Source organism: Saccopteryx leptura, chromosome X (genome assembly GCF_036850995.1).
Source record: "Saccopteryx leptura isolate mSacLep1 chromosome X, mSacLep1_pri_phased_curated, whole genome shotgun sequence".
Taxonomy (NCBI): Eukaryota; Metazoa; Chordata; class Mammalia; order Chiroptera; family Emballonuridae; genus Saccopteryx; species Saccopteryx leptura.
This window is the reverse complement of record NC_089516.1, coordinates 135896933-135920339: the sequence shown is the minus strand read 5'-3', so window position 1 is coordinate 135920339 and position 23407 is coordinate 135896933. Positions and strand designations below refer to the sequence as shown.

At 41.7% G+C, this 23407-nt stretch overlaps 1 protein-coding gene across 5 annotated transcripts in view; it reads left to right on the top strand.

Moving 5' to 3' along the window:
- Nucleotides 1-23407, top strand: part of FGF13 (fibroblast growth factor 13) — a 745910-nt gene that overhangs the window by 7423 nt on the left and 715080 nt on the right. For 2 of the 5 annotated variants that reach the window (XM_066357010.1, XM_066357005.1), the window contains exons 1-2: nt 19122-19320; nt 20392-20601. In XM_066357010.1, the coding sequence (XP_066213107.1) occupies nt 20553-20601 (49 nt within the window). In that variant the 5' untranslated portion in view covers nt 19122-19320; nt 20392-20552. Of the gene's footprint in view, nt 1-19121; nt 19321-19690; nt 19722-20391; nt 20602-23407 lie in introns of those variants that run through there. The other 3 variants (XM_066357007.1, XM_066357006.1, XM_066357009.1) reach the window with 3 other exon arrangements.

Genomic DNA, 23407 nt, shown 5'->3' with positions numbered 1-23407 from the left:
TATTCTTTTTTTGTCAGAGAGAGAGATAGAGAGACAAACAGATAGGGACAGACAGACAGGAAGGGACAGAGATGAGAAGCATCAATTCTTTTTGCCGCAGCTTAGTTGCTTTATCATATGTGCCTTCACCAGGGGCGCTACAGCAGACTGAGTGACCCACTCATTCAAGCCAGCGACCTTGGGCTCAAGCTTGAGAGCCTTGCTCAAACCAGATGAGTCTGCGCTCAAGCTGGTGACCTTGGGGTTTCGAACCTGGGTCCTCTGTGTCTCAGTCCAATGCTCTATCCCCTGCACCACCACCTGGTCAGGCAAGCATTTCTTAATATCATTATTCATATGGTTCACCTCTTTAATTTATTGCTGTAATGAATTATGTTAATACACTTGCTTATACTGAACCTCCTTCATATTTTCAAATGTAATTCTATATGTCAGTTAGTAACTTATGTGAAACCAATCAACAATATCTCAGTTGCTTCAAAATCAGCAATGGTTTCTTGTCGTTCCTGTTAATGGGGTTCTGGTCCATATGGTCTGGGCTTGGTTCAGTGACTCTGCTTGTCACTATAGGTCTATTGGTATGTTTGGGCTGCTTTGCTTCAGGTTGTGGTGGCTTACGTGGTTTTGCCCAAGGTAACCCTTATCCTTCTGCTGGGGTAAGCAATCTAGTCAAGTTAGTCTCAAGGTGACTGCCTGTATTATAAGGCAGAAGGTAGAAATTTATAAGGAAGGTCTTGGCTGGATATGGCCCATTTTTACCTCATTTTGTTCACTCAAACACGATATTTGGCTGATCTTAAAATTAAGGGATAGAGAAATGCATAACATTCAAGCAGTTATGGCAGGAACTCCAAAGTCACAAGAAAAAAATCCAAGGAGGGAAAAAGAATTGGACTCAATATTATAATCCATCATGCCCTTATGTGGCCATAATTTTACATTATTAAAAGATTACTGGATTGTATTTGAGGAAAGTTTTATTCAAAATTTCAGCATCTATATGTGTTTTTTTAAAAAAGAACATTTATAGATTTTTTTGTGTTATCCTTTGTAGATTTAGACATTAAATTTGGGTTGGCTTCATAAAAATAAATTAAGGAGGTTCCCAATGCCCTGCTTTGCTATTAAAGAAACCAATGACCAAAATGCCACCACAGATGCCCCCTGCAGATTTCACTGGATTTTTTCCCCACAAGTATTTTCGTTCACTGACAGCAGCCTTATGAGTCCCTCATACTTCCCTTTCTCTTGCTGCCTCCTGAGACACAGCCACAGCCCCATACCTGCAGCAATAATCAACCCAAGTAGTCTTCTGCTGCACAAGTGCAAAACTCAAACCTAGATCCCCACAGCTGAACCACACCATTATGTGCACTCTGTGGGCTAGACCCTCAAGCTGTGTACTTGTACACCACTAGCATGACACTCATCATCAGCCTGCAATGCCATTCACACACCTGTGGCAAGACCTTAATTGCTACAGAAGTGCACACTGATTACCCACAGCTGCTTGTGATTTTGGACCTGACCTTGTCTTCTATCACTGACCTATAACACTGTGCTTACCTGTAGCTAGCTCCCTGAGCTGTGCAGCTGCATGCCCCAACCCTGAATGTTAATAGTGGCCTCCCTTCCTGTGTGCATACCCATGGGGAGATCATGCAGCAACAGGATGGCAGAACATTGCATCCAACAACAGAATACACATTCTCTCAAGTGCACAAAAAAATTCTCCAGGATAGATGATATGCTGTATCACAAAACATGTCTCAACAAATTTAAAAAAATTGAAATTAGCTTGACCTGTGGTGATGCAATGGATAAAGTGTCGACCTGGAACGCTGAGGTCACTGGTTCAGAACCCCCACTTATCTGGTCAAGGCACATATGGAAGTTGAAGCTTCCTGCTCCTCCACCCTTTCTTTCTCTCTCTATCTCTCTCATTCTCTCTCTTCTCTAAAATGAATAATAATAAAAAAGATTGAAATAATGCCAAGATAGGAAGAATAAATATAATTAAAATGGCCATATTACCCAAAGCAATATATAAATTTAATGCAATTCCCATCAAAATTCCTATGAGATTTTTTAAAGAAATGGAACAAAAAATCATCAGATTTATATAGAACTATAAAAAACCCTGAATAGCCAAAACAATCCTAAAGAAAAAGAATGAAGCTGGGGGAATTACAATACCTGACTTTAAACTATATTATAGGGCCACGATAATCAAAACAGCATGGTATTGGCAGAAAAATAGACATTCAGACCAATGGAACAGAATAGAAAGCCCAGAAATAAAACCACATATATATGGTCAAATAATCTTTGGTAAAGGGGCCAAAGATTATTGGACACAATGGAGAAAAGAAAGCCTCTTCAACAAATGGTGTTGGGAAAACTGGAAAGCCACATGCAAAAGAATGAAACTCTACTACAGCCTGTCCCCGTGTACTAAAATTAATTCAAAATGAATCAAAGACCTAAATATAAGACCTGAAACAAAAAGTACATAGAAGAAGACATAGGTACTCAACTCATGGACCTGGGTTTTAAAGAACATTTTATGAACTTGACTCCAATGGCAAGAGAAGTGAAAGCAAAGATAAATGAATGGGACTACATCAGAATAAAAAGTTTTTGCTCAGCAAGAGAAACTGATATCAAAATAAACAGACAGCCAACTAAATGGGAAATGTTATTTTCAAACAACAGCTCAGATAAGGGCCTAATATCCAAAATTTACAAAGAACTCATAAAACTCAACAACAAACAAACAATCCAATAAAAAAATGGGAAGAGGACATGAACAGACACTTCTCCCAGGAAGAGATACAAATGGCCAACAGATATATGAAAAGATGCTCAGCTTCATTAGTTATTAGAGAAATGCAAATCAAAACTACAATGATATACCACCTCACCCCTGTTATAAATTAGCTATTATCAACAAGACGGGTAATAGTAAATTTCGGAGAGGCTGCGGAGAAAAGGGAACTCTCATCCACTGTTGGTGGAACTGTAAAGTAGTACAACCATTATGGAGGAAAGTATGGTGGTTCCTCAAAAAACTGAAAATAGAACTACCTTATGACCCAGCAATCCCTCTACTGGGTATATACCCCAAAACCTCAGAAACATTGATACGTAAAGACACATGTAGCCCCATGTTCATTGCAGCACTGTTCACCGTGGCCAAGACATGGAAACAACCAAAAAGCCCTTCAATAGAAGACTGGATAAAGAAGATGTGGCACATATACACTATGGAATACTACTCAGCCATAAGAAATGATGACATCGGAACATTTACAGCAAAATGGTGGGATCTTGATAACATTATACGGAGTGAAATAAGTAAATCAGAAAAAAACAAGAACTACATGATTCCATACATTGGTGGAACATAAAAACGAGACTAAGAGACATGGACAAGAGTGTGGTGGTTACCAGGGGTGGGGGGAGGGAGGACATAGGAGGGAGGGAGGGAGAGAGTTAGGGGGAGGGGGAGGGGCATAGAGGACTAGATAGAGGGTGATGGAGGACAATCTGACTATGGGCGAGGGGTATGCAATATAATTTAATGACAAGATAACCTAGACATGTTTTCTTTGAATATATGTACCCTGATCTATTAATGTCATCCCATTAACATTAATAAAAATTTATTTAAAAAAAAAAGAAAAAAAAAAAGAAATAATGCCAAGTATCTTTTCTGATCAAACTGATATGAAACTGGAAATCAATAATAGGGAGATAAATGAAAATTTCATAAATATGTGGAAATTAAACAACACAGTCTTGAACTAGCAATAGGACCAAAAATAAAATTTTTTAAATGTCTTGAAACAAACAAAAATTGAAAACAGCATACCATAAGATGCAGTGAAAACAGTGCTAAAAGGAAGTGTATGACAATACTTATACTTAAAATGAAAATGTCAAGGCCCTGGATGGTGGCTCACTGAATGAAACATCGGCCCAGTGTATGGACATCTTGGGTTCGATTACCAGTCAAAGTACACAAGAGAAGTGACCATCTGCTTCTCTCCCCCACTCTCTCCACCTTCTCTCCCTCTTCCCTTCCCACAGCCAGCTAGGTTGGTTTGAGTGTGGCCCCAGGTACTGAGCGTAGTTTGGGTTTGTCAGAGCACATCAGCCTCGTGTGCTGAAAATAGCTCGGTACTCAAGAATAGGTCCCAGACATAGGTTGTCAGGTGGATCTGGTTGGGGTGCATGCGAGAGTCAGCCTCACTATCTCCTCTCCTCTCATACACACAGAAAAATGTCAAATAACCTAAACTTACACCTCAAGGAACTAAAAAAAACAAGAACAGATGAGCCCAAAGTGATCTGAAAGAAAGAGATAACAAATATCAAACCAGAAATAAAGTAATGGATAATAGGAAAACAATAGAAAGGATGAATGATAGGTAATAGTTGGTTTCCTGAACAGGTAAGAAATTAATAAACATTTATCTAGACTTACTAAGAAAGAAAGAGAGAGAACTAAAAAAAAAAAAAATATAAATGAAAAAGTAAACAATACAGTTGATACCACAGAAATACAGAGGATCATCAGAGACTATTGTGAGCAATTATATGCCAATAAATTGGACAACTTAGAAGAAATGGATAAATTCCTAGAAACATGCACTCTACTGAGTCTGAGTCATGAAGAAATAGAAAATCTGAACCGACCAGTTACAAGTAAGGAGATTGATCAAAAATCTCCCAGTTGAGGAAAGTTCTGGACCAGAAGGCCTTACCAGTGAATTCTAAATTTTTCTTTCTTTCTTTCTTTCTTTCTTTCTTTCTTTCTTTCTTTCTTTCTTTCTTTCTTTCTTTCTTTCTTTCCTTCCTTCCTTCCTTCCTTCCTTCTTTCTTTCTTTCTTTCTTTCTTTCTTTCTTTCTTTCTTTCTTTCTTTCTTTCTTTCTTTCTTTCTTTCTCTCTCTCTCTCTCTCTCTCTCTCTCTCTCTTTCTTTCTCTTTTTTTCTTTCTTTCCTTCTCTCTCTCTCTCCCTCCCTTCCTTCCTTCCTTCCTTCCTTCCTTCCTTCCTTCCTTCCTTCCTTCCATTTCTTCTTTCTTTCTTTCTTTCTTTCTTTCTTTCTTTCTTTCTTTCTTTCTTTCTTTCTTTTTTTTTTTTTTTCATTTTTCTGAAGCTTGAAACAGGGAGGCAGTCAGACAAACTCCTGCATACGCCCGACTGGGATCCACCTGGCATGCCCACCAGGGGGCGATGTTCTGCCCATCTGGGGCATTGCTCTGTTGCATCCAGAGCCACTCTAGCGCCTGAGGCAGAGGCCACAGAACCATCCCCAGTGTCCGGGCCATCTTTGCTCCAATGGAGCCTCGTCTGCGGGAGGGGAAGAGAGAGATAGAGAGGAAGGAGAGGAGGAGGGGTGGAGAATCAGATGGGCGCTTCTCCTGTGTGCCCTGGCCGGGAATTGAAACTGGGACTCCTACATGCCAGGCTGATGCTCTACCACTGAGCCAACCAGCCAGGGCTTTTCTTCTTATTTTTGAGAGAGGCAGGAAGAGAGAGAGACAGGAACATTGAGCTGCTCCTGTATATGTATGGGAAATCAAACCTGGCAACCTCCATGCTGCAGAAGGATGCTCCAGAGCTATCCAGCCAGGGCTTACCTTTTCTATTGATTTTTGAAGAAACAGAAGGAGGAAGAGAGAGAAAGGGAAAAGGGAAGGGAAGCATTTGCTGTTTTACTTAATTGCACATTTTATTTTTGGTTGCTTCCCATGTGTGTCCTGACCAGGGGTCAAACCCACAACCTTGTATCTGGATGATGCTCTTAACAAACTGAGTTAAGTGGCCAGGGCCTCTAAAAAACATTTAAAGAAAAATTAATGCTGAATCTTCTCAAAATTTTCTTAAATATATAAAAAATTAAACTGAAAAAAAAAAAGAAAACTCTTTCAAACTTGTTGTATGAGGCCAGTATTACCCTGAAATATCAAACCCAGATAAGCAGCCTGACCAGGCAGCACCACAGTGGACAGAGCATCAGACTGGGAAGTGGAAGACCCAGGTTTGAGACCCTGAGGTTGCCAGCTTGAGTGCGGGCTCATCTGGTTTGAGCAAAGCTTGCCAGCTTGGACACAAGGTCGCTGGCTTGAACAAGGGGTCATTCGGTCTGCTGAAGGCCCACGGTCAAGGCACATATGAGAAAGCAATCAATGAACAACTAAGGTGATGTAACGAAAAACTAATGATTAATACTTCTCGTTTCTCTCCATTCCTTTCTGTCTCTGTCCACCCCTTCTCCGACTCTCTCTCTGTAAATAAAAAAGAAAAAAAAAAAACTCAGATAAGGATACCACAAGAAACAGTAACTACTTATCTGTTTTGTTTTTGTTTTTCAGTGAAGGGAGGGGAAGCTGAAACAGACTCCTGCATGTGCCCAACCAGGATCTACTCAGAAAGCCCATTAGGGAGTGATGCTTTGCCCATCAAGGTTGCTGTTCCATTGCTCAGCACTGAGCTCTTCTTAGCGCCTGAGTTGGAGGCCATGGGGCCATCCTCAGTGCTTATGGTCAACTTGTTCCAATCGAGCCATGGTTGCATGAGAGGAAGAGAGAGACAGACAGAGAGAGACAGGGAGAGAAGTGAGAGGGATATGGGTAGAGAAGCAGATGTGCACTTCTTTCTCCTGTGTGCCGTGATCAAGAATTAAACATAAGATATCCACATGCAGGGCCAACGCTCTACCACTGAGCCAACTGATGAATATAGATGCAAAAAATATCAATAATATTCTAGCAAAATGAAAGCAACAGAGCATTAAAAAATCATATACAATGATCAAGTGGAATTTAACTCATATATGGCTCTACATGCAAATCAATTAATGTGATTCACCACATCAGTAGAATTAAAGAAAAAAGTCATGATCATCTCAACAGATATAGAAAAATCAGTTAACAAAATTTATTACCCTTTTATGATAAAAAGAAACTTCCAACCAATTCTCTATAGAAGAAATATACCTCAATATAATAATGCTAACATATGACAAATATATAGCTAACATCATACTCAAAGGTGAAAAGTTGAAAAAAATTTTCTCTAAGATTAAGAACAAGACAAGTGAGTCTACTCGCACCAGTTCTATTCAACAGTGCTGGAAGTCTTCGCCAAAACAATTAGGCAAGAAAAATAAAAGTCATATAGGCCCTGGCCAGTTGGCTCAGTGGTATAGCATCAGCCCAGCATGTGGATATCCTGGGTTCAATTCCTGGTCAAAGCACACAGGAGAAGTGACCATCTACTTCCCCACCTTTCCTGCTCTCCCTTCTATCTCTCACTTCCCCTCCTGCAGCCATGGCTTCATGGGAGTGAGTTGGCCAGGCACTTAGTACTGCACTATGGCCTCACCTCAGGTGCAAAAATGGCTCTGGGAGCAATGGCTCAGATAGACAGAACATCGCCCCCTAGTGGCCTTTCCAGATGGGTCCCAGTCAGAAGCATGTGGGAGTCTGTCTCTCTGCATCCCCACTTCTCACTTTAAAAAATACACAGAAAAGCCTGGCCAGGCGGTGGCACAGTGGACAGAGCGTCAGACTGGGATGTGGAGGACTCAGGTTCAAGACCATGAGGTCACCAGGTTGAGCATGGGCTCATCTGGTTTGAGCAAAGCTCACCAGCTTGGACCCAAGGTCTCTGGCTTGAGCAAGGGGTTACTCCGTCTGCTGAAGGCCCATGATCAAGGCACATATGATAAAGCAATCAATGAACAACTAAGGTGTCACAACAAAATCTAATGATTGCTGCTTCTCATCTCTCTCCATTCCTGTCTATCTGTCCCTATCTATCCCTCTCTCTGACTCTCTCTCTGTGTCTCTGAAAAAAAAAATACAAAGAAAAAGTCATTTAAATCAGAAAGAGTAAAATTGTCTGTTTGCTGAACACATGATCTTGTATATAAAAATTCTAAAGACCACAAAAAAACTATTAAAATCAATAAATAAATTCAGTACATTTTCAGGATTGAAAATTAACATATAAAATCAGTTGTATTTCTATATGTGAAAAAAAACTATCTGTAAAAGAAATAAAGAAAATAATTTTGTTTATGATAACATCAGAAAGAATATAGTATTTTTGGTTGTAGTTTTTTTTTTTTTTTGTATTTTTCTGAAGTGAGAAACAGGAAGGCAGAAAGACAGACTCCCCCATTCACCCGATCAAGATCCACTTGGCATGTCCACCAAGGGGCGATGCTCTACCCATTTGGGGCGTTGCTCTCTTGCAACTGGAGCCATTCCAGCACCTGAGGCAGAGGTCATGGAGCCATCCTCAGTGCCCGGGCCAACTTTGCTCCAATGGAGCCTTAGCAGTGGGAGCGGAAGAGAGAGATAGAGAGAAAAGAGAGGGGAAGGGTGGACAAGAAGATTGGCACTTCTACTGTGTGCCCTGGCCTGGAATTGAACCTGGGACTTCCACACGCCTGGCTGATGCTCTACCGCTGATCCAACCAGCCAGGGAAGAATACAGTACTTATGTATAAATTTAACCAAGAAAGTGAAAAATATATACCAAAAAGTATAAGACATTGATGAAAGAAATTGAAAAAAGACAACTATAAAGAGAAAGATAACTATAAAGAATCAGAGGAGATAATATTATTGAAATGTCCATTCTTTCCAAAGCTTTCTAGATATTTAGTGTTATTTCTATCAAAACTCCAGTAGCATTTTTCACAAAAATAGAAAAAAAATCTTAAAATTTGTACAGAATCACAAAAGTTTTTGAATAGCTAAAGCAATATTGAGAAAGAAAGGAGGAAGTCTCACATGTCTTTATTTCAAACTATGTTGCAAAGCTATAGGAATCAAAACAGTATAACTCTGGCATGAAAACAGACATATTGTCCAACGTAACAGAATTGAGAGGCCATGAGCAGGCAAAAATACTAGATCAAGAAATGATAGTCTATTTAATAAGTGGTGCTGGGAAAACTGGATATCAATATCCACATGCAAAATAATGAAATGGCACCTCTATCTTACACAACTCACAAAAATAAAAAGCTGATTTAAGGATTTAACCCTAAGACCTGATACCATAAAAACTCTTAGAAAAAGCTATAGGGAGAAAATTTTGTAGACATTGGTTTTGACAATAATTTTTTGGATATGATATCAAAAAAATATAGGAAACAAAAGCAAAATATATATAGGAAACAAAAGCAAAAATTAATAAGTGAGACTACATCAAACTAAAATGCTCTGCACAGCAAAAGAAACAATCAAGAAAATGCAAAGACAACCTATGGAATGGGAGAAAATATTTGCAAACCATATATCTAATAAGTAGTTAATATTCAAAATATGTAAAGAATTCATACAAATTATTAGCAAAAACTAAAATAAAAACAAAAACACACAAAAAAACATATTTAATTTTAAAAGTGATTCAAAGACCTGAATAAGCCTTTTCAAAGATGATACTAAGATGTACCATAAGTATATGAAAATGTGTTCAACATAACTAATCATCAGGAAAGTGCAAATCAAACCCAAAGTGAGCTATCACCTCACAACTATGTATATATTAAAGTGGGTATAATAAAAAAGGCAAGATGTAAAAAAAAGGTGTTGAGGATGTGGAGAAAAGAGAACCCGGGTACACTGCTATAGAAATGTAAATTGGTGAAGCCACTGTGAAAAACAGTATGGAGTTTCCTCTAACTAACTAACTAACTAACTAACTAACTAACTAAATAAATAAATAAATAAATAAATAAATAAAAATAAACCTACTATATAATACAGCAATCCCGCTTTGGCCATATATCCAAAGAAAATAAAATCAATTATCTTGAAGCAATATATGCACTCACATGTTTTTGCATTATTCACAATAGAGAAGACATGGAAACAATGTAAATATCCATTGATATATTAATAAATGAAGAAGATGTAATATATATATATGTGTGTGTGTTGTGTGTGTGTGTGCATGTGTGTGTGTGTTCATACACACACAATGGAATGTTATTTAGCCATAAAAAGAAGGAAATCCTGCCATGTTTTTACAATATCTATAGACCTTGATGGCATTATGCTAAGTGAAATAACTCAGACACAGAAAGACAAAAACTGTCTGATGTCACTAGTATGTAGAATCTGAAAACATCAAACTCATAGGAAAAGAGAGAAGAATGGTGGTTTCCAGAGCCTGAGGGGTGGGGAAAATGGGGAGATGTGGGTCAAGGAATACAAAATTTCAGTTAGAAGTTGATTAAGTTCAAGGTTCTAGTTTACAGCATGATAATATATTTAACAAGTATTGTACACTTGAATACTATGAGAGTAGAGGTTTAATATTCTCACATTTACAACAGCAACAAAGTTTTAATTATGTGAAGTGGTAGGTGTGCTAAATAACTTTATTTTGGTAAACATTTCACAATATATGCATGTATGAAATCATCGTGCTGAACACCTTAAAGTTGCACAATGACATGTGGCAATTATATCTCAATGAGCCTGACCAGGCGGTGGCGCAGTGGACAGAGTTTCTGATTCTGAAGCAGAGGACCCAGGTTCGAAACCCTGAGGTTGCCATCTTAAGCATGGGCTCATATGGTTTGAACAAGGCTCACCAGCTTGAGCCCAAGGTCGCTGGTTTGAGCAAGGGATCACTCGCTCTACTGTAGCCCCCCTGTCAAGGCACATATGAGAAAGCAATCAGTGGACAACTAAGGTGCTACAAGGAAGAATTGATGTTTCTCATCTCTCTCCCTTCCTGTCTATCTGTCCCTCTCTCTGTCCCCCTCTCTTTCTATCACACTCACACACACACACACACACACACACTATATACACAAACACACACACACACACACACACACATATATATATATATATATATATATATATATATATATCAATGAAGCTGGAAAAAAGGAATCAAGAGGCATTTCTTCTTTTTGTATGGTGTAAGATAGTTTAAATAACATTTAAATTTTTTAAGTTGAATTAAAACAGATGAACTAATCTGGTATGATGACTTTTTCAGTGATAAATATTTAATCGACCTTTTCAATCTCTTTTTTAATAATTAACCTATTCAATACTTTTTGTTAAGTTAATTTTGATTTCTAAAAAAAAATCATCCTTTTCTCTTTTCAAACTTACTGCTATAGATTTTAACATAATATCAGTTTATAATCATTTAAATCTTCTGTATGTATTTTTTTTCACTTTTCATCATGTCAATATTTATTATTTCTTTTCCTTAATCAGAATTGCAAGAGGGTTATCTGTTTTATTAGTCCTGTTAAAGGACAATTTCTGGTTATTTCATTAATTCCAGATTTTTTTTTATTGTTAAAGCCTTTTCCTAGTTTTTTTTAGTTTAGTTCATGGTTTTCCAAAACATTGTTTTGTGCAAATTCTTTTTTATTTATTTATTTTTTTTTGAGAGAGAGAAAGAGAGAGACATATAGAAAGACAGATAGGAAGGGAGAGAAGCATCAACTTGTAGTTGCATGACTAGTTGCTCATTGATTGCTTTTCATACATGCTTTTACAGGGCTGGGGGGAGGACCCCTTACTCAAGTCAGTGATCTTGCATTTCAGGCTAGCAACCTTTGTGTTCAAGCCAGCAACCATGGGGTCCTGTCTCTGATCCCACACTCAAGCTGGTGACCCCGTGCTCAAGCTGCCAAGCCTGTACTCAAGCTGGATGATTTTGTGCTCAAGCTGGTGACCTTGGGGTTTCAAACCTGGGACTTCAGTGTCCCAGGTCTTTCCACTGTGCCACTACCAGTCAGGCTTCCCAAACATCTTAAGATGAACACTAAGTTCCTTTATCTTTTCATCTTTGTTTGTTAATACTGAAGATGTTTACAAATGTAATTTTTTCTAAATAGAACATTCATTGTGCTAGGTAGGTTCTAGAATAAAGTTTTCATTTTTATTGCTTTCTATGTAGTATTTAATTCCATTTTTGACCCAATGGTGTTCTAGGAATGTATTGCTTAACTTCCAAACAGTTATTTTTTTATCTTTTATTTTATTTACTTACGTGCTATAGCTGTTATATTCAGAAAAGCTCTTCTGTAGCATCATTAAAAATTACTTTTTTTGGACTCTTCCATCTTCAGGATCTACATGTCTCTTACATTTTCTTTCATAATTTCTCTATCCTGGCACTTTTTACTTGGTTCACTGTGAATATTCTTCCACTTCATCTTCCAGATCACTATTTTGTGTCTTAGTAGTTATCATTCTCTCAGTCAATTTATCATTTCTTTGAGGAATCACATTTTGTAATTCAAGAAAATCTCTTTTTATGTTACACAGGAATCTCTGTATATGTTCCTATTTTGTTGTTATCACTGTTGGTGTTCAAGTTATCATTTGTCTCTCATCCCACCAGTTTATTTCTTTTGGCATGCATTGCTTAAGCAACTTTTCTCTGGGTGCTGGTTGCTGGACCCGCACAGATAGTTATATATTCTTTTCTGTCAGCTTATTAGGGTCACATCATTGTGGAAGGGATCTCTGAGAGTTTCAGCAAGCACTAATAGGCCCTCAAATGGTGGAAAATGAAGTATCTGAAGAGAGCCACCTTCTTCCTAGGTCTCCTCTCCTATTCCCTCTTTAACTGACCTGATTTGCTGCTTCTTGGTCCATTGGATATCTAGGAGACCAAGAACACAGTCTGATATTATTTTCCCAACCTCTGGTCTCCCTGTGCTGGGCCTTTCTGGTGCTAAACCTAAGCTTTGCTCAGCACTCAACAGAAAGCTCGAGATCACTTCTTCCTGCTGAGATTTCCAAAATGTCTAGGCTATCACTCATATATGGTTCTTCTCCATAGGCCTTAAAAGCTATTTATCTGAGGATAGGCAAGCAGCCTGGAATGAGGAAATTAGGAATGGGAAACCATTTATACTTAGATTATCATCTTCCCAGAATCTTCTGTGGTTTATGTAGATAGTTACATGACTTCCCAGGGAGTCACTTTATAATAACACTGGATTGTTGGTGAGGTTTAGGGTGGGGCAGAATCTGTATCAGTCTAGGTATAGTCATGAAAATAAAGCTACTAAAATATTGCCATTCAAATGGGTTTTATATATAAACTGGTGTCATTTAAATTGAGAAAATCTAGAGGAATAATGGTCCAGAACGTCAATGCCAAGGCATTACACAGATGTCTCTAGTGACTTAAACTGGAAGCACTGGATGTCAGGAAGCCAGAACTCACAAAAGTTCTGAGAAGTCATCAGGTTTAGCTACAAAAGTGTCCAGGAATTAAGAGCTCATAAACAGATCTATGAAGCCACAGTGTTTGACTGTCACAGATTTCTGAGAATAGTGACTTCTGCTTCACTTCCACCTTCCAAGACTTCAGTGAGTTTCTCTCGTGGCAAACTCTTACATGAAACCACATAGGGAAGGGTGTTATGGGTAACTTAGCCCCTGGCCTTGATCACAAGTGACAGTGGTGGCTGAGGTGATAACAGAGATTCAGTCACTGTATCCCACTCAGAAAGAAGATTGAAGTGCAGAAGTGTAAGATTGTGGGTATAGCTAACTTGGTCTCTAGAGTGGACTTCTAAGCCCTGGGTCCCAATGGCATAGATCTCTTGACTGGTATGTTTTGCTTTTTGTCTCAGATATGTCTTCTTTACTAACACCCAAGTGAGAGCTAAACTTACTCGCTAATCATGTATTCTTACAGAACCTGGCCCATGCCAATAATGCCAAGACTGGTATGTAAATCTTCTTGACCAAGTCAGTGTCTGACAGTACAAAGTGAGAGACTTGGGTTCACATCTTGCTAGTACTATTCACTAGCTCTGGAAACCTGAGCAGATAAGTTGCTCTTTCTCAGCCATTTTAATTATTTATAGTTGAAGGGTGAGACTATCTAACTTTTTAAAAAGAACAGTTTATTTTTTTAATTGTTAATTTTATTTAGAAAATTAACTTTAATAGGGTGACATTGATCAATAAGAGTACATAGGTTTCAGGTGAACATTTCTATAGCATTTGAACTGTTGATTATGTTGTATATCTATCATCCAAAGTCAAATCATTTTCTGTCACCTTATATTTGTCCCTCTTTACACTCTTCCCCCACCCATGCCCCACCCCCCATTTATTCAAGTCCCCTTCCCTCTCCTTTACATACCCTCTCCCCCTGGTGACCACTTCACTTTCACCTATGTCCATGACTCTCAGGTTTATATCCCACCTATGTGTGAAATCATACCATTCTTAGCTTTTTCCAATTTACTAATTTCACTCAGTATAATGTTCTCAAGGTCCATCCATGTTGTCATAAATGTCACTATGTCATCATTTCTTATGGCTGAGTAGTTCTCCATTGTATATAGTACCACATCTTCTGAATGATGTGGATAGATAGGGACTCTGGGTGGAGTACCATTGCTGACCAATTATCTTCACTGGTTGGGAGTGAAGGGAGATTCTTGAACAAGCTCTAGCTGATTGTTTCCTTTTTCACTAGAGAAAAAAAATGACAAAATATTTAAAGATGTTCACTCCCAACATACATCCCCAGATCACATTGCGGTGTTCCAAATGTTTAATTTTGCAGTTTGCAGAAAATCACATATATGTTTTGTGTAGATTGAAAATATCTTAGTATTAATCTGTTTTTGGATAAAACATTGATATTTCTTTGACTTATAACTCCCCCTTTCTAAAGTCCCATTCTACTCTATAAAAGACTGTGAAACAGAGACAGCTTGACCCAAAAAATGATTCCAGGATTCTCATTTCAGTTACCTACTGCTGTATGTAACAAATCTCCCCCACTTAGAATGGCTTAACAAAATTATTTTGCTCACTATTTTGTGGGTAAGAAATTTGGACAGGATATGGTAAGACTGGCTTTTCTCTGCTCCATTAATTTTAGAACCTTGCAACTTGAATGGCTGGGAGATGACTGTGATGCCTTTTTTAAGGTCATATGTTTGGAGCCTTGGTTCCTACCATCAGCTAGGTTCCTTACATTTCTTTCATATGATTGTTCCATCTAGGCAGCTTGAACGTCCACAGAATACACGTCTTAGAGTGTCTGCCTTTTTATATGTTGACTGACTCTACCAGAGAGAACATGGAGCAGCCAAGTCTCTTAATGTTTAGGCTTGGAACTGGCATAGCACCTTTTAGGCACATTCCATGGTAAAAATAAGTCACAAGTGCAACCTGAATTCATGGGGACATAACCTCTAGAGGGTAGAGTGGCTATGCTTACAGGATTAGGAGAAGTTGATGGTTACTATTTCATTTATTATTCCTGCATAGTTTATTAACCCTAAAATGTAGTAGCTAAAATCATCCATTTAAGTTTTCTCGTAATTTTATGGCTTGTAAATTTGGGAAGGAGTCCAATAAACAGTTCTCCATCAAGGGAGATATTCACAAGGTTATAGTCAGATGTCAACTGGGGCCACATTCATTGGTGACTTGACTGAAATGGACACCCAAGATTGGACTCTTGCTTAGTTGGAAGTCAACACTGGCTGTCATTTGTGAGCTCAGCTACCACTGTCAGCTGGAGTATCTTGATGTCAACTCTTCAGCATGGTAGTATCAGGGTAGGCACACTTTATGCATGGGTGCTGGATTTCTCCAAACAAACATCCCAAGACAGCCAGGTAGAAGCTGCATGGCCTTTTCAAATGTAGCTTAAAACTAATAGAGCATCACTTCCACCATACTGTATAATAGTTATGAGTCTATCCAAAGTCAAGGGGAAAGGTCATAGTGTCCACCTCTCAATGGCCATGTTTTAAAAATGCCATAATCACAATATTTGAATATTATTTTACTCAACTCTTATGACACAGAAACCCAACATCTCACCTGAAATTCTGATAGAAAATAATCTTAGATCATGATGTAAATTAACCTTTTAGGGTTTGAATTAGAAATGAATCATTGCAGAGCTCTAGCATTTGGGTCTCAAAGTTCACATTGCTGAGATGTGAGCTTAAAATTAAAGTGACTTCCAACTTCCAGATCTTGGCCCAGTGGGCCATTCTTGATCTCAAGTATCCTGGTTGGAAGTGTAGGCTATGCCAGGCTGCTTCTTTTTATACCAGTTTTCTGCTTTGTATGTGTGTTTCCCAAAATGAAAAACATATTTGGTCCTTTGAGAAGCAGTCTTGTCATTATACATCTAATTTCGTTGTGCCTGATGACAATGGCTCTATACTCAGCTAGTATAAACTTGCCAGAAAGAAACCCAAATTGTATCTGTCCTCTCTGCCCCCACTCATCCCAACTGTAGTCTCCAGTGCAGGCATTGAAACCTTGTGACATGTTGCACAGAAACACTGATCAGACCTGCTAGACGCAGGCGTCCCCAAACTACGGCCCGCGGGCCGCAATGCGGCCCCCTGAGGGCATTTATCCAGCCCCCACTGCACTTCTGGAAGGAACACCTCTTTCATTGGTGGTCAGTGAGAGGACCACTGTATTTGGAAGCTCTCCAATGGTCTGAGGGACAGTGAACTGGCCCCCTGTATAAAAAGTTTGGAGACCCCTGTAAGGATGAGCAAACCTGGGATCCAGAGACTGGTATCTGGAGGCATTTTGGGGATTGGTATGGAATAGATACAGGGTTAAGAAGATGAAACTTTTCAGGTGTTTTTGACTTTTGTACTGAAGACTCAAGCTTTTGTCCCTTACTCCAGAAAACAACCAGCCCTCTTTAGAAGTATGGCCATTTTAAATTTTATGGTAGAATATTGACTTAATGGAGAGGAAAGCCCCATTACCTTTCACAAAAGAGGATGCCAGTGGTCTTCTTAGCATGGTCTTCAGAAACTTCATTTAGATGAGATTGCTTTTCCTGGCATTTGCATATTCATAGTCCTTGGTCTATGCTATGAATGCCCTTATGATATGGTTGATTTACCCCCATATGGACACACAAACTATATTGTTCTTACATGAAGTGTCTATTTTCTTTGTCTTCTGATTATTTATTTTGTACATAATAAAGTAATCTACATGTTATCTGATCTTTGTTGTATTCATGGACAGACAGCCTCCACTATACTCACAAGTAAACATCTCTGCAGCTTACCTCAATCATATTGTATTAACAGACCTAGCTTTAGTCATGTTTACTATTAGTTTCCTTCAAGGAACCAGTTGATATCTGGATTTAAGCTGCAAGTTACACTTGTTGGAGGTGCTATTAGTGATAGTGCTTGTTATGGTGTTATGGTGGAGGATAGTTCTGATTTTTTTTTCAGATACACAGAGACAGAGAGACAGAGAGAGGGACATACAGGGGCAGACAGACAGGAAGGGAGAGAGATGAGAAACATCAATTCTTTGTTGCAACACCTTAGTTGTTCATTGATTGTTTTCTCATATGTGCCTTGACTGGGGGGCTACAGCAGACTGAGTAACCCCTTGCTCAAGCCAGCGAACTTGGGTCCAAGCTGGTGAGCCTTGCTCAAACCAGATGAGCCCGTGCTCAAGCTAGCTACCTCGGGGTCTCGAACCTGGGTCCTCTGCATCCCAGTCCAATGCTCTACCCACTGCGCCACTGCTTGATCAGGCAGTTATGACTTTTGCAGAGAACTTTCCTGGAAATTTTAATGTGGCAGGAAAGCTGAGACAGGATTGACATAAGCATGACGCTTAAGATCTCCCAAGACGAAGACTGACATTGCTCCCCAAACAGGATCTTATTGCTTAAGTAGGGGAATATGGATAAAGAAAATATTATGTGTACACAAGAGGGAGAAGAAAAGAGAGTTTGAATGTGCTGAGTTAAGGAAGTTTGAAAAGACCAAGGAGTTTAAGATTGGCAAATAGGTTCAGTAAAAATGTGTTTTCCCCCTCCTTTTAAGTGGCTTATAAGAGTGTTGAAAGACCATGTGATTTAACAGAAGAGCACTGTCAAAAAAGAGACCCATTTGGTTTCTATCCCATCTCTCCTAGTTCTTATCTAAGCTCCACCACTTACTATGTGACCTCCTGACAAGTTGAATGACTTTGTAGAGCCTCAAATTTGTCATTTGTAAAATGGAAATAACAAAGTCTCAACACTTCCTATGCCTGTTGTGGATATAAAATAAGATAACAATGTAAAGTATTTAGCATGCTTTTAAATCCATGGTAACTGACTGTTATTGGATATGAACTATCTAAGGACTTTATTTTCTTCCCCTCTACCTTTCCTCCAAAGCTGTCCAAATGTCCACTTCCTTTGAATTTCAGTCATTTAAAGAGAAATTCCTTTTTCTCCAGAGTACTGATACTAATTAGTGGTCTAAACTTAGGTTGGATAATCACATTGTGTCATCAATCTCCAGATTATTAGATATTATCCGCAAGAAAAACAAGCTTGGAGTTCCTCCCAGACCTAGGAAGGAGGCTGCAAATTGAATTTAGAGGGTTGCCAACCTTTAGGTCAGGGCTGGCTGTAAGGAGCAGCCCACTTTCCTAATCTCGAGAGCCACAGCAGGCTCCTGTAATTGGGTTACTGCCTGGAATTCAGTAGCATTAATCCATCTATATAATTTCTCCGCCTGGCTTAATGTCATTAACAAAACTTGATAAAAGAGCAGGTGGGGTAGAGTGGACAATGGGAAACAGATATTGTGCATGGGAGGGGATGCCAAGTTTCCATTGCCTGTCTAGAGCCTATGATCTGAGTAATGGATGGTGTGAGTCCTGCTAGCAGCCACCTCAGTCCCTCAGCAGAGCATGGCTTCTGGATATCAGTGCACTGGGAAAAGGCCATCATGAAAAGGGTTTCCCAGGATGCCACAGGGCTACCTTGTCCCATCTTCTATTTCCTTGGCTCTTTCTCCTCAACCCGCACCCTCCTGTACAATTTCTGAGCAGTTTTCTTTCTAGTTCAAATATTTTAGGACCTTACTTTTGTTTTGTCACCAGAATGCCCCAGGAGACATGTTCTTAGCTCAGCACTGGCTCCAGTCCTGCCTGGCTCTGTCTTTCTAGGGTTGGCCATCCTGGGGGGTGGGCACCTTTAATCCCAGTTTGTCAACCTAGGAGGAGGGGCCTACTTGTGGGTGTGGTAGGTGGCAGCCGCTGCTGTCAGTTTCAGTTGGTGACCTAGTGAAACTCAGATCCCTTCTCACAGAGAGCCCGGTTATCTCAATTTGGGCAGCTGGCAGTTGGAGGCAAAGAATCGCCGGTTCCCGCATTCAGATTCCACCACTCGCTGTAGTCGGTGGCAAACAGCAGAGTTCTCAAAGTGTAGGTGGCGACCCGCGCAGGCACGGACAACGTTGCGGGTACCGCAGAAGCTGGGAACCGAGTAGGTAAGACGGGTAGGGAGCAAGGGATGCGGAGCTCCGATCTTGGTGGCCAACAGAGTGCTCTCCGGCAGTGCCCGTGGGCCCTGCAAGCCCCGGAGGAGCCGGGGAACGTCTGGCTGACACGATTGTCCGGTCTGGCTGGGTTCGCTGGGGGTTTGACAACCAGAGGCTGACGTCGGCGTGTCTCTGCCGAGCTCTTCCTTTACTACAGCCGCCGGGCCGCGGCGTGCTGCCCAGCTCTCTCCGGCCCCCGCCCCCCGCGTGCCCACACCTTGCAGTGGGTATAGAAGGCGTCGCCGTGTAGAGTAGGCTCTGGTACTTGAGAGTTCTTTGGAAGGAGAGAGCGAGCGAGGGAGCGGGCGAGCTCCTAGGGGGGTCTGGGTGTAGGGAGAGATAGAGAACAGGTAAGGACCATCGGTTCTCGCTCCTCTATCGCGAGCAACTCGGGCTCCCCTTTTGGAAAAATAATAGAAATAAGGATTGGTTAAACAGAAAGGAAGATGCGACCCTCTCCTCTACATTCTCCGCGATAGAGGATCTGCGCGGTTATGCGGTGTAACAGTCTCACACGTTGCTCATCACATGTTCAAACATTTCCCTTTCAGAGAGGCTCCTTATTTTTAAGTGAATATTTTCGTCTTTGTTTTGATTTTTTTTAACCTTCATTGGAATTTTATTTTGATTGAGTTGGCGGCCCGCAGCGGCTTAGGAGATGGGGAAAGCAGCCCGCCGGCGCGCGGGGCAGCCCACCCAGGTAACTCCACGCATGGCCCGCGCCCGCTGGGAGAGCGGCCCGCGCAGAGACGGGAGGCCGGCGAAGGCACCGGGGAGTGCTGGCAACCCTTTTAGTCGGCTTCGGGGTTGCTAGTGAGTCTCTGGGAGGCCAAGCGGGCGAGCGGCTGGAGCAGCGGGCTAGGGGCGCGAAGTGAGCGCCGCGCCGCTTTGTCTCTCCACTTCTCTTTAGCCAGGCCAGCGGCTCTTCCCGACCCGGGCCGCTGAGTCTCGCGACGGCGGCGGCGGCTGCTGCAGCGGCTCCTCCTTCACCCGTTTCTTTTTTTCTCCACTCCCTCACAGGCAGCGGCGGCGGCAACGGTGGGGGAAAAGCGCATCCCGCCCGGAGTCACACCAAGGGGAGCTCGCGGTTGCGACTTGCGGCCCTAAGCACTTTCCCAAGTCCAGCCGCTCGGCGAGGACTTCCGTCTCCTGGGCGAACCTTGTCTAGCAATCTGGGATCTATGAGTGGAAAGGTGACCAAGCCCAAAGAGGAGAAAGATGCTTCTAAGGGTAAGCCCGCTCTCCGAGTTCGCCTGCTTCCCTTCCCTTGGTTTCCCTTGCCCTCTTCGTGTGCGCTCCGCCCTCCATGGTTCCCGGCCTTGCTCCCAGGGAGTAAGCTGCCCCTGACCTTTGCGAATCCTGGCGAGAAAGGAAAGGGGTCAGGGCCTCTGTGTGTGGTGGGGTTGGGTTTGCATCACTCACTTTCCCTCCTTCCTTGTGGAACTGTCGCCCGCGAACGCCTCCAACGTTTTCCACTCCCCTTCTGGACGCACGGTCGTGGCGCTGCGGGTAGCCGAAGCTGCTGCAGTCTGGAGCGCCGGGGACAGCGCTGCCTGCTACCCGCCGGCGTCCTGTCTATTCGAGTGCATGTGTGTGCGTGTGCCCGAGTGTACATATGTGTGCTGCGCGGGTGCAACATGGTGACATACTAAGGAACCTGCCCCACCGTAATAAACCCAACCTGATAACCACCTTCAAACACCTTCTCCCCGCCCCCATTGCAAACAAAGAGACTGGCTAAGATGCGAAAGACCCTCCCCCCACGCTCCTTTCCTTCTCACACCCTCTAACTCTCTAACCCCCTCTCCAGAAAACTGGAGCTTTCAACCTTCTACATGCCGCGTGCAAAAGTGAGCATTGCCGGTGCCCCTGCGCCACCCGCGCTGCGCCTCGGTAGCGCAGCCTTGCCAAGACCCGGGAGAACAAAGGCTGTTGTCCCCTTGCCACTAGTCTAGTGCCCAGCGGCAGCGGGCCTCCGCGGAGGGGAAAGTCCCTCCCTCAGTTCTCTGAGGTTCAAGCACCTGGCCCGGGGTGCCCAGTCGCCATTCCCAAAGAGTGCGCGTCTCGACCTGGGGCCTCATATCGGAGGGCTGGGGAGGCACAGCAGAGCAGGGCTCAGCCTGCGGAGAACTTAGGAGAAGAAATGGGCGCCCCGCCCCAGTCCCCGGTGGCCGGTCCTAGCTGTTGCCTTGCTGAGAATCCGACTTAGCTCTGGCAGTAAACTGGAGGGAGCATTCTTGGACATCCGGGTGCAACAGGGAGGCACAGAGAGGATGTATGGTAGAGCAGTGGGGGAAAAGGCAAGTGCCTTACGTGCAAGTGTCCAGAATGGCCACAGAGCAGACGCTAGAGTGGACAGGGACCCACGCTGAGTCTACGCTACAAAAGTGGAGCTGCAGCGGGGGGCAGCTATCCTTAGTGGGGCCCAATTCCTCTCAGCCCTGGGGCCCTTTTCCCTCCCATTCCTTTCTCTGTTCTTTTTTCTCATCTCCTCCTTCTCCCCTCTCCCCATCTTTCAGAGCTTTCTTTCCCGGGAGATTCTACAGCAGCCCCAGCCCCCCCCTCCCCCCCCCCCCCGCGGAAAGTTGTCTAAGTCTTCAGCTTAGGGCCTTTATTGTTTCTAAAGGGAGCCGGTTCTCTTTCAGCTGAGCAAAGCGTTAAGTAAAGGCTCGGGAAGTTAGTAGGAGATTTAAATCTGGGTCCTAAGGATCAGTGTTGCTTCCAGTCTGGCTCAAGGCTAGAAGTTCAACCCCATATGCCCCCTCATATCTGCTTCCTATTTTAGGCTTGGGGGTAATTCACTTGTAAAGTAGAAGTGCTACACATTTCCTGAGCTTTCCTAATTGTTGTGTGTCTTAATCAGGCATTCATATGATAACAGAACATGACTTCAGTTTTTAAAATGTTTTGTTTGTTTTCCCTTGATGGCCCGGAAAGGTAAATGCAATTGAAGATTTTTGCACCAAATTGATGTAGGCAAGTGATTCTCCTACTGAATCTGGGAGTATTTTAAGTTTGCTTCTGGAACTATGGTTCCGATTTCCATCAGGTGGTTACCTAAGCTTTATTTCAGTCTACCTTTGGGAGGATACTGAAACAAAATTCATTCACAGAAAATGAATTTCTGTTTTAGGGCTATAATTTGCAATTGTCCAGAACTGATTAAATCTGGAAACATTAGAGTAAGTTTCTGTAGCTCAATAATGAAAATTTTACTAGGCATATGTTATAATATGTTCTTATGTTGACTCACCACATTTGAAAATAATTACCTCTCTGTAGGAATTGTGTAATTAACATTTGCAATTATGGTTTGTAATTAGAATATATTAACGTAATTTTATAAGGCAACTTTTAAGAAGGAATTTACTTTCCGGAGGAGATGGGAACCATACGGTTTGTTGTTGATTTTAGATCATTTTCAAAATAATGAATGCCTAATATTTGTTAGTATTTTTTCCTTTCAAGTATGTTAAAAGTTTTATGTAACTGTCTGATATTTTTAATCAGTGAAGTTTATTGACCATATTCATTTAGAACTTTGGCTATTTATAAATTTCTTATATGTAGCTCATTACATTATTTTCTTTTTTGTATTTTTCTGAAGTAAGAAGCAGGCAGGCAGAGAGACAGACTTCCTCATGTGCCGGACCCGGATCCACCCAGCCTGCCCACTAGGGGGCGATGCTCTGCCCATCTGGGCCATTGGTCCTTTGCAACCAGAGCCGTTCTAGTGCCTGAGGTGGAGGCCATGGAGCCATCCTCAGTGCCCAGGCCAACTTTGCTCCAATGGAGACTTGGCTATGGGAAGAGAAGAGAAAGACAGAGAGAAAGGAGAGGAGGAAGGGTGGAGAAGCAGGTGGGTGTTTCTCCTGTGTGCCCTGGCCAGAAATCAAACCTGGGACTTCCACATGCCAGGCTGGTGCTCTACCACTGAGCAAACCTGCCAGGGCCTCCTTACACACTCTGCACATGACAACAAGATGTAAGATTGACCATTTAACAGATATTTGAATACCCATATATTTGATTTTGA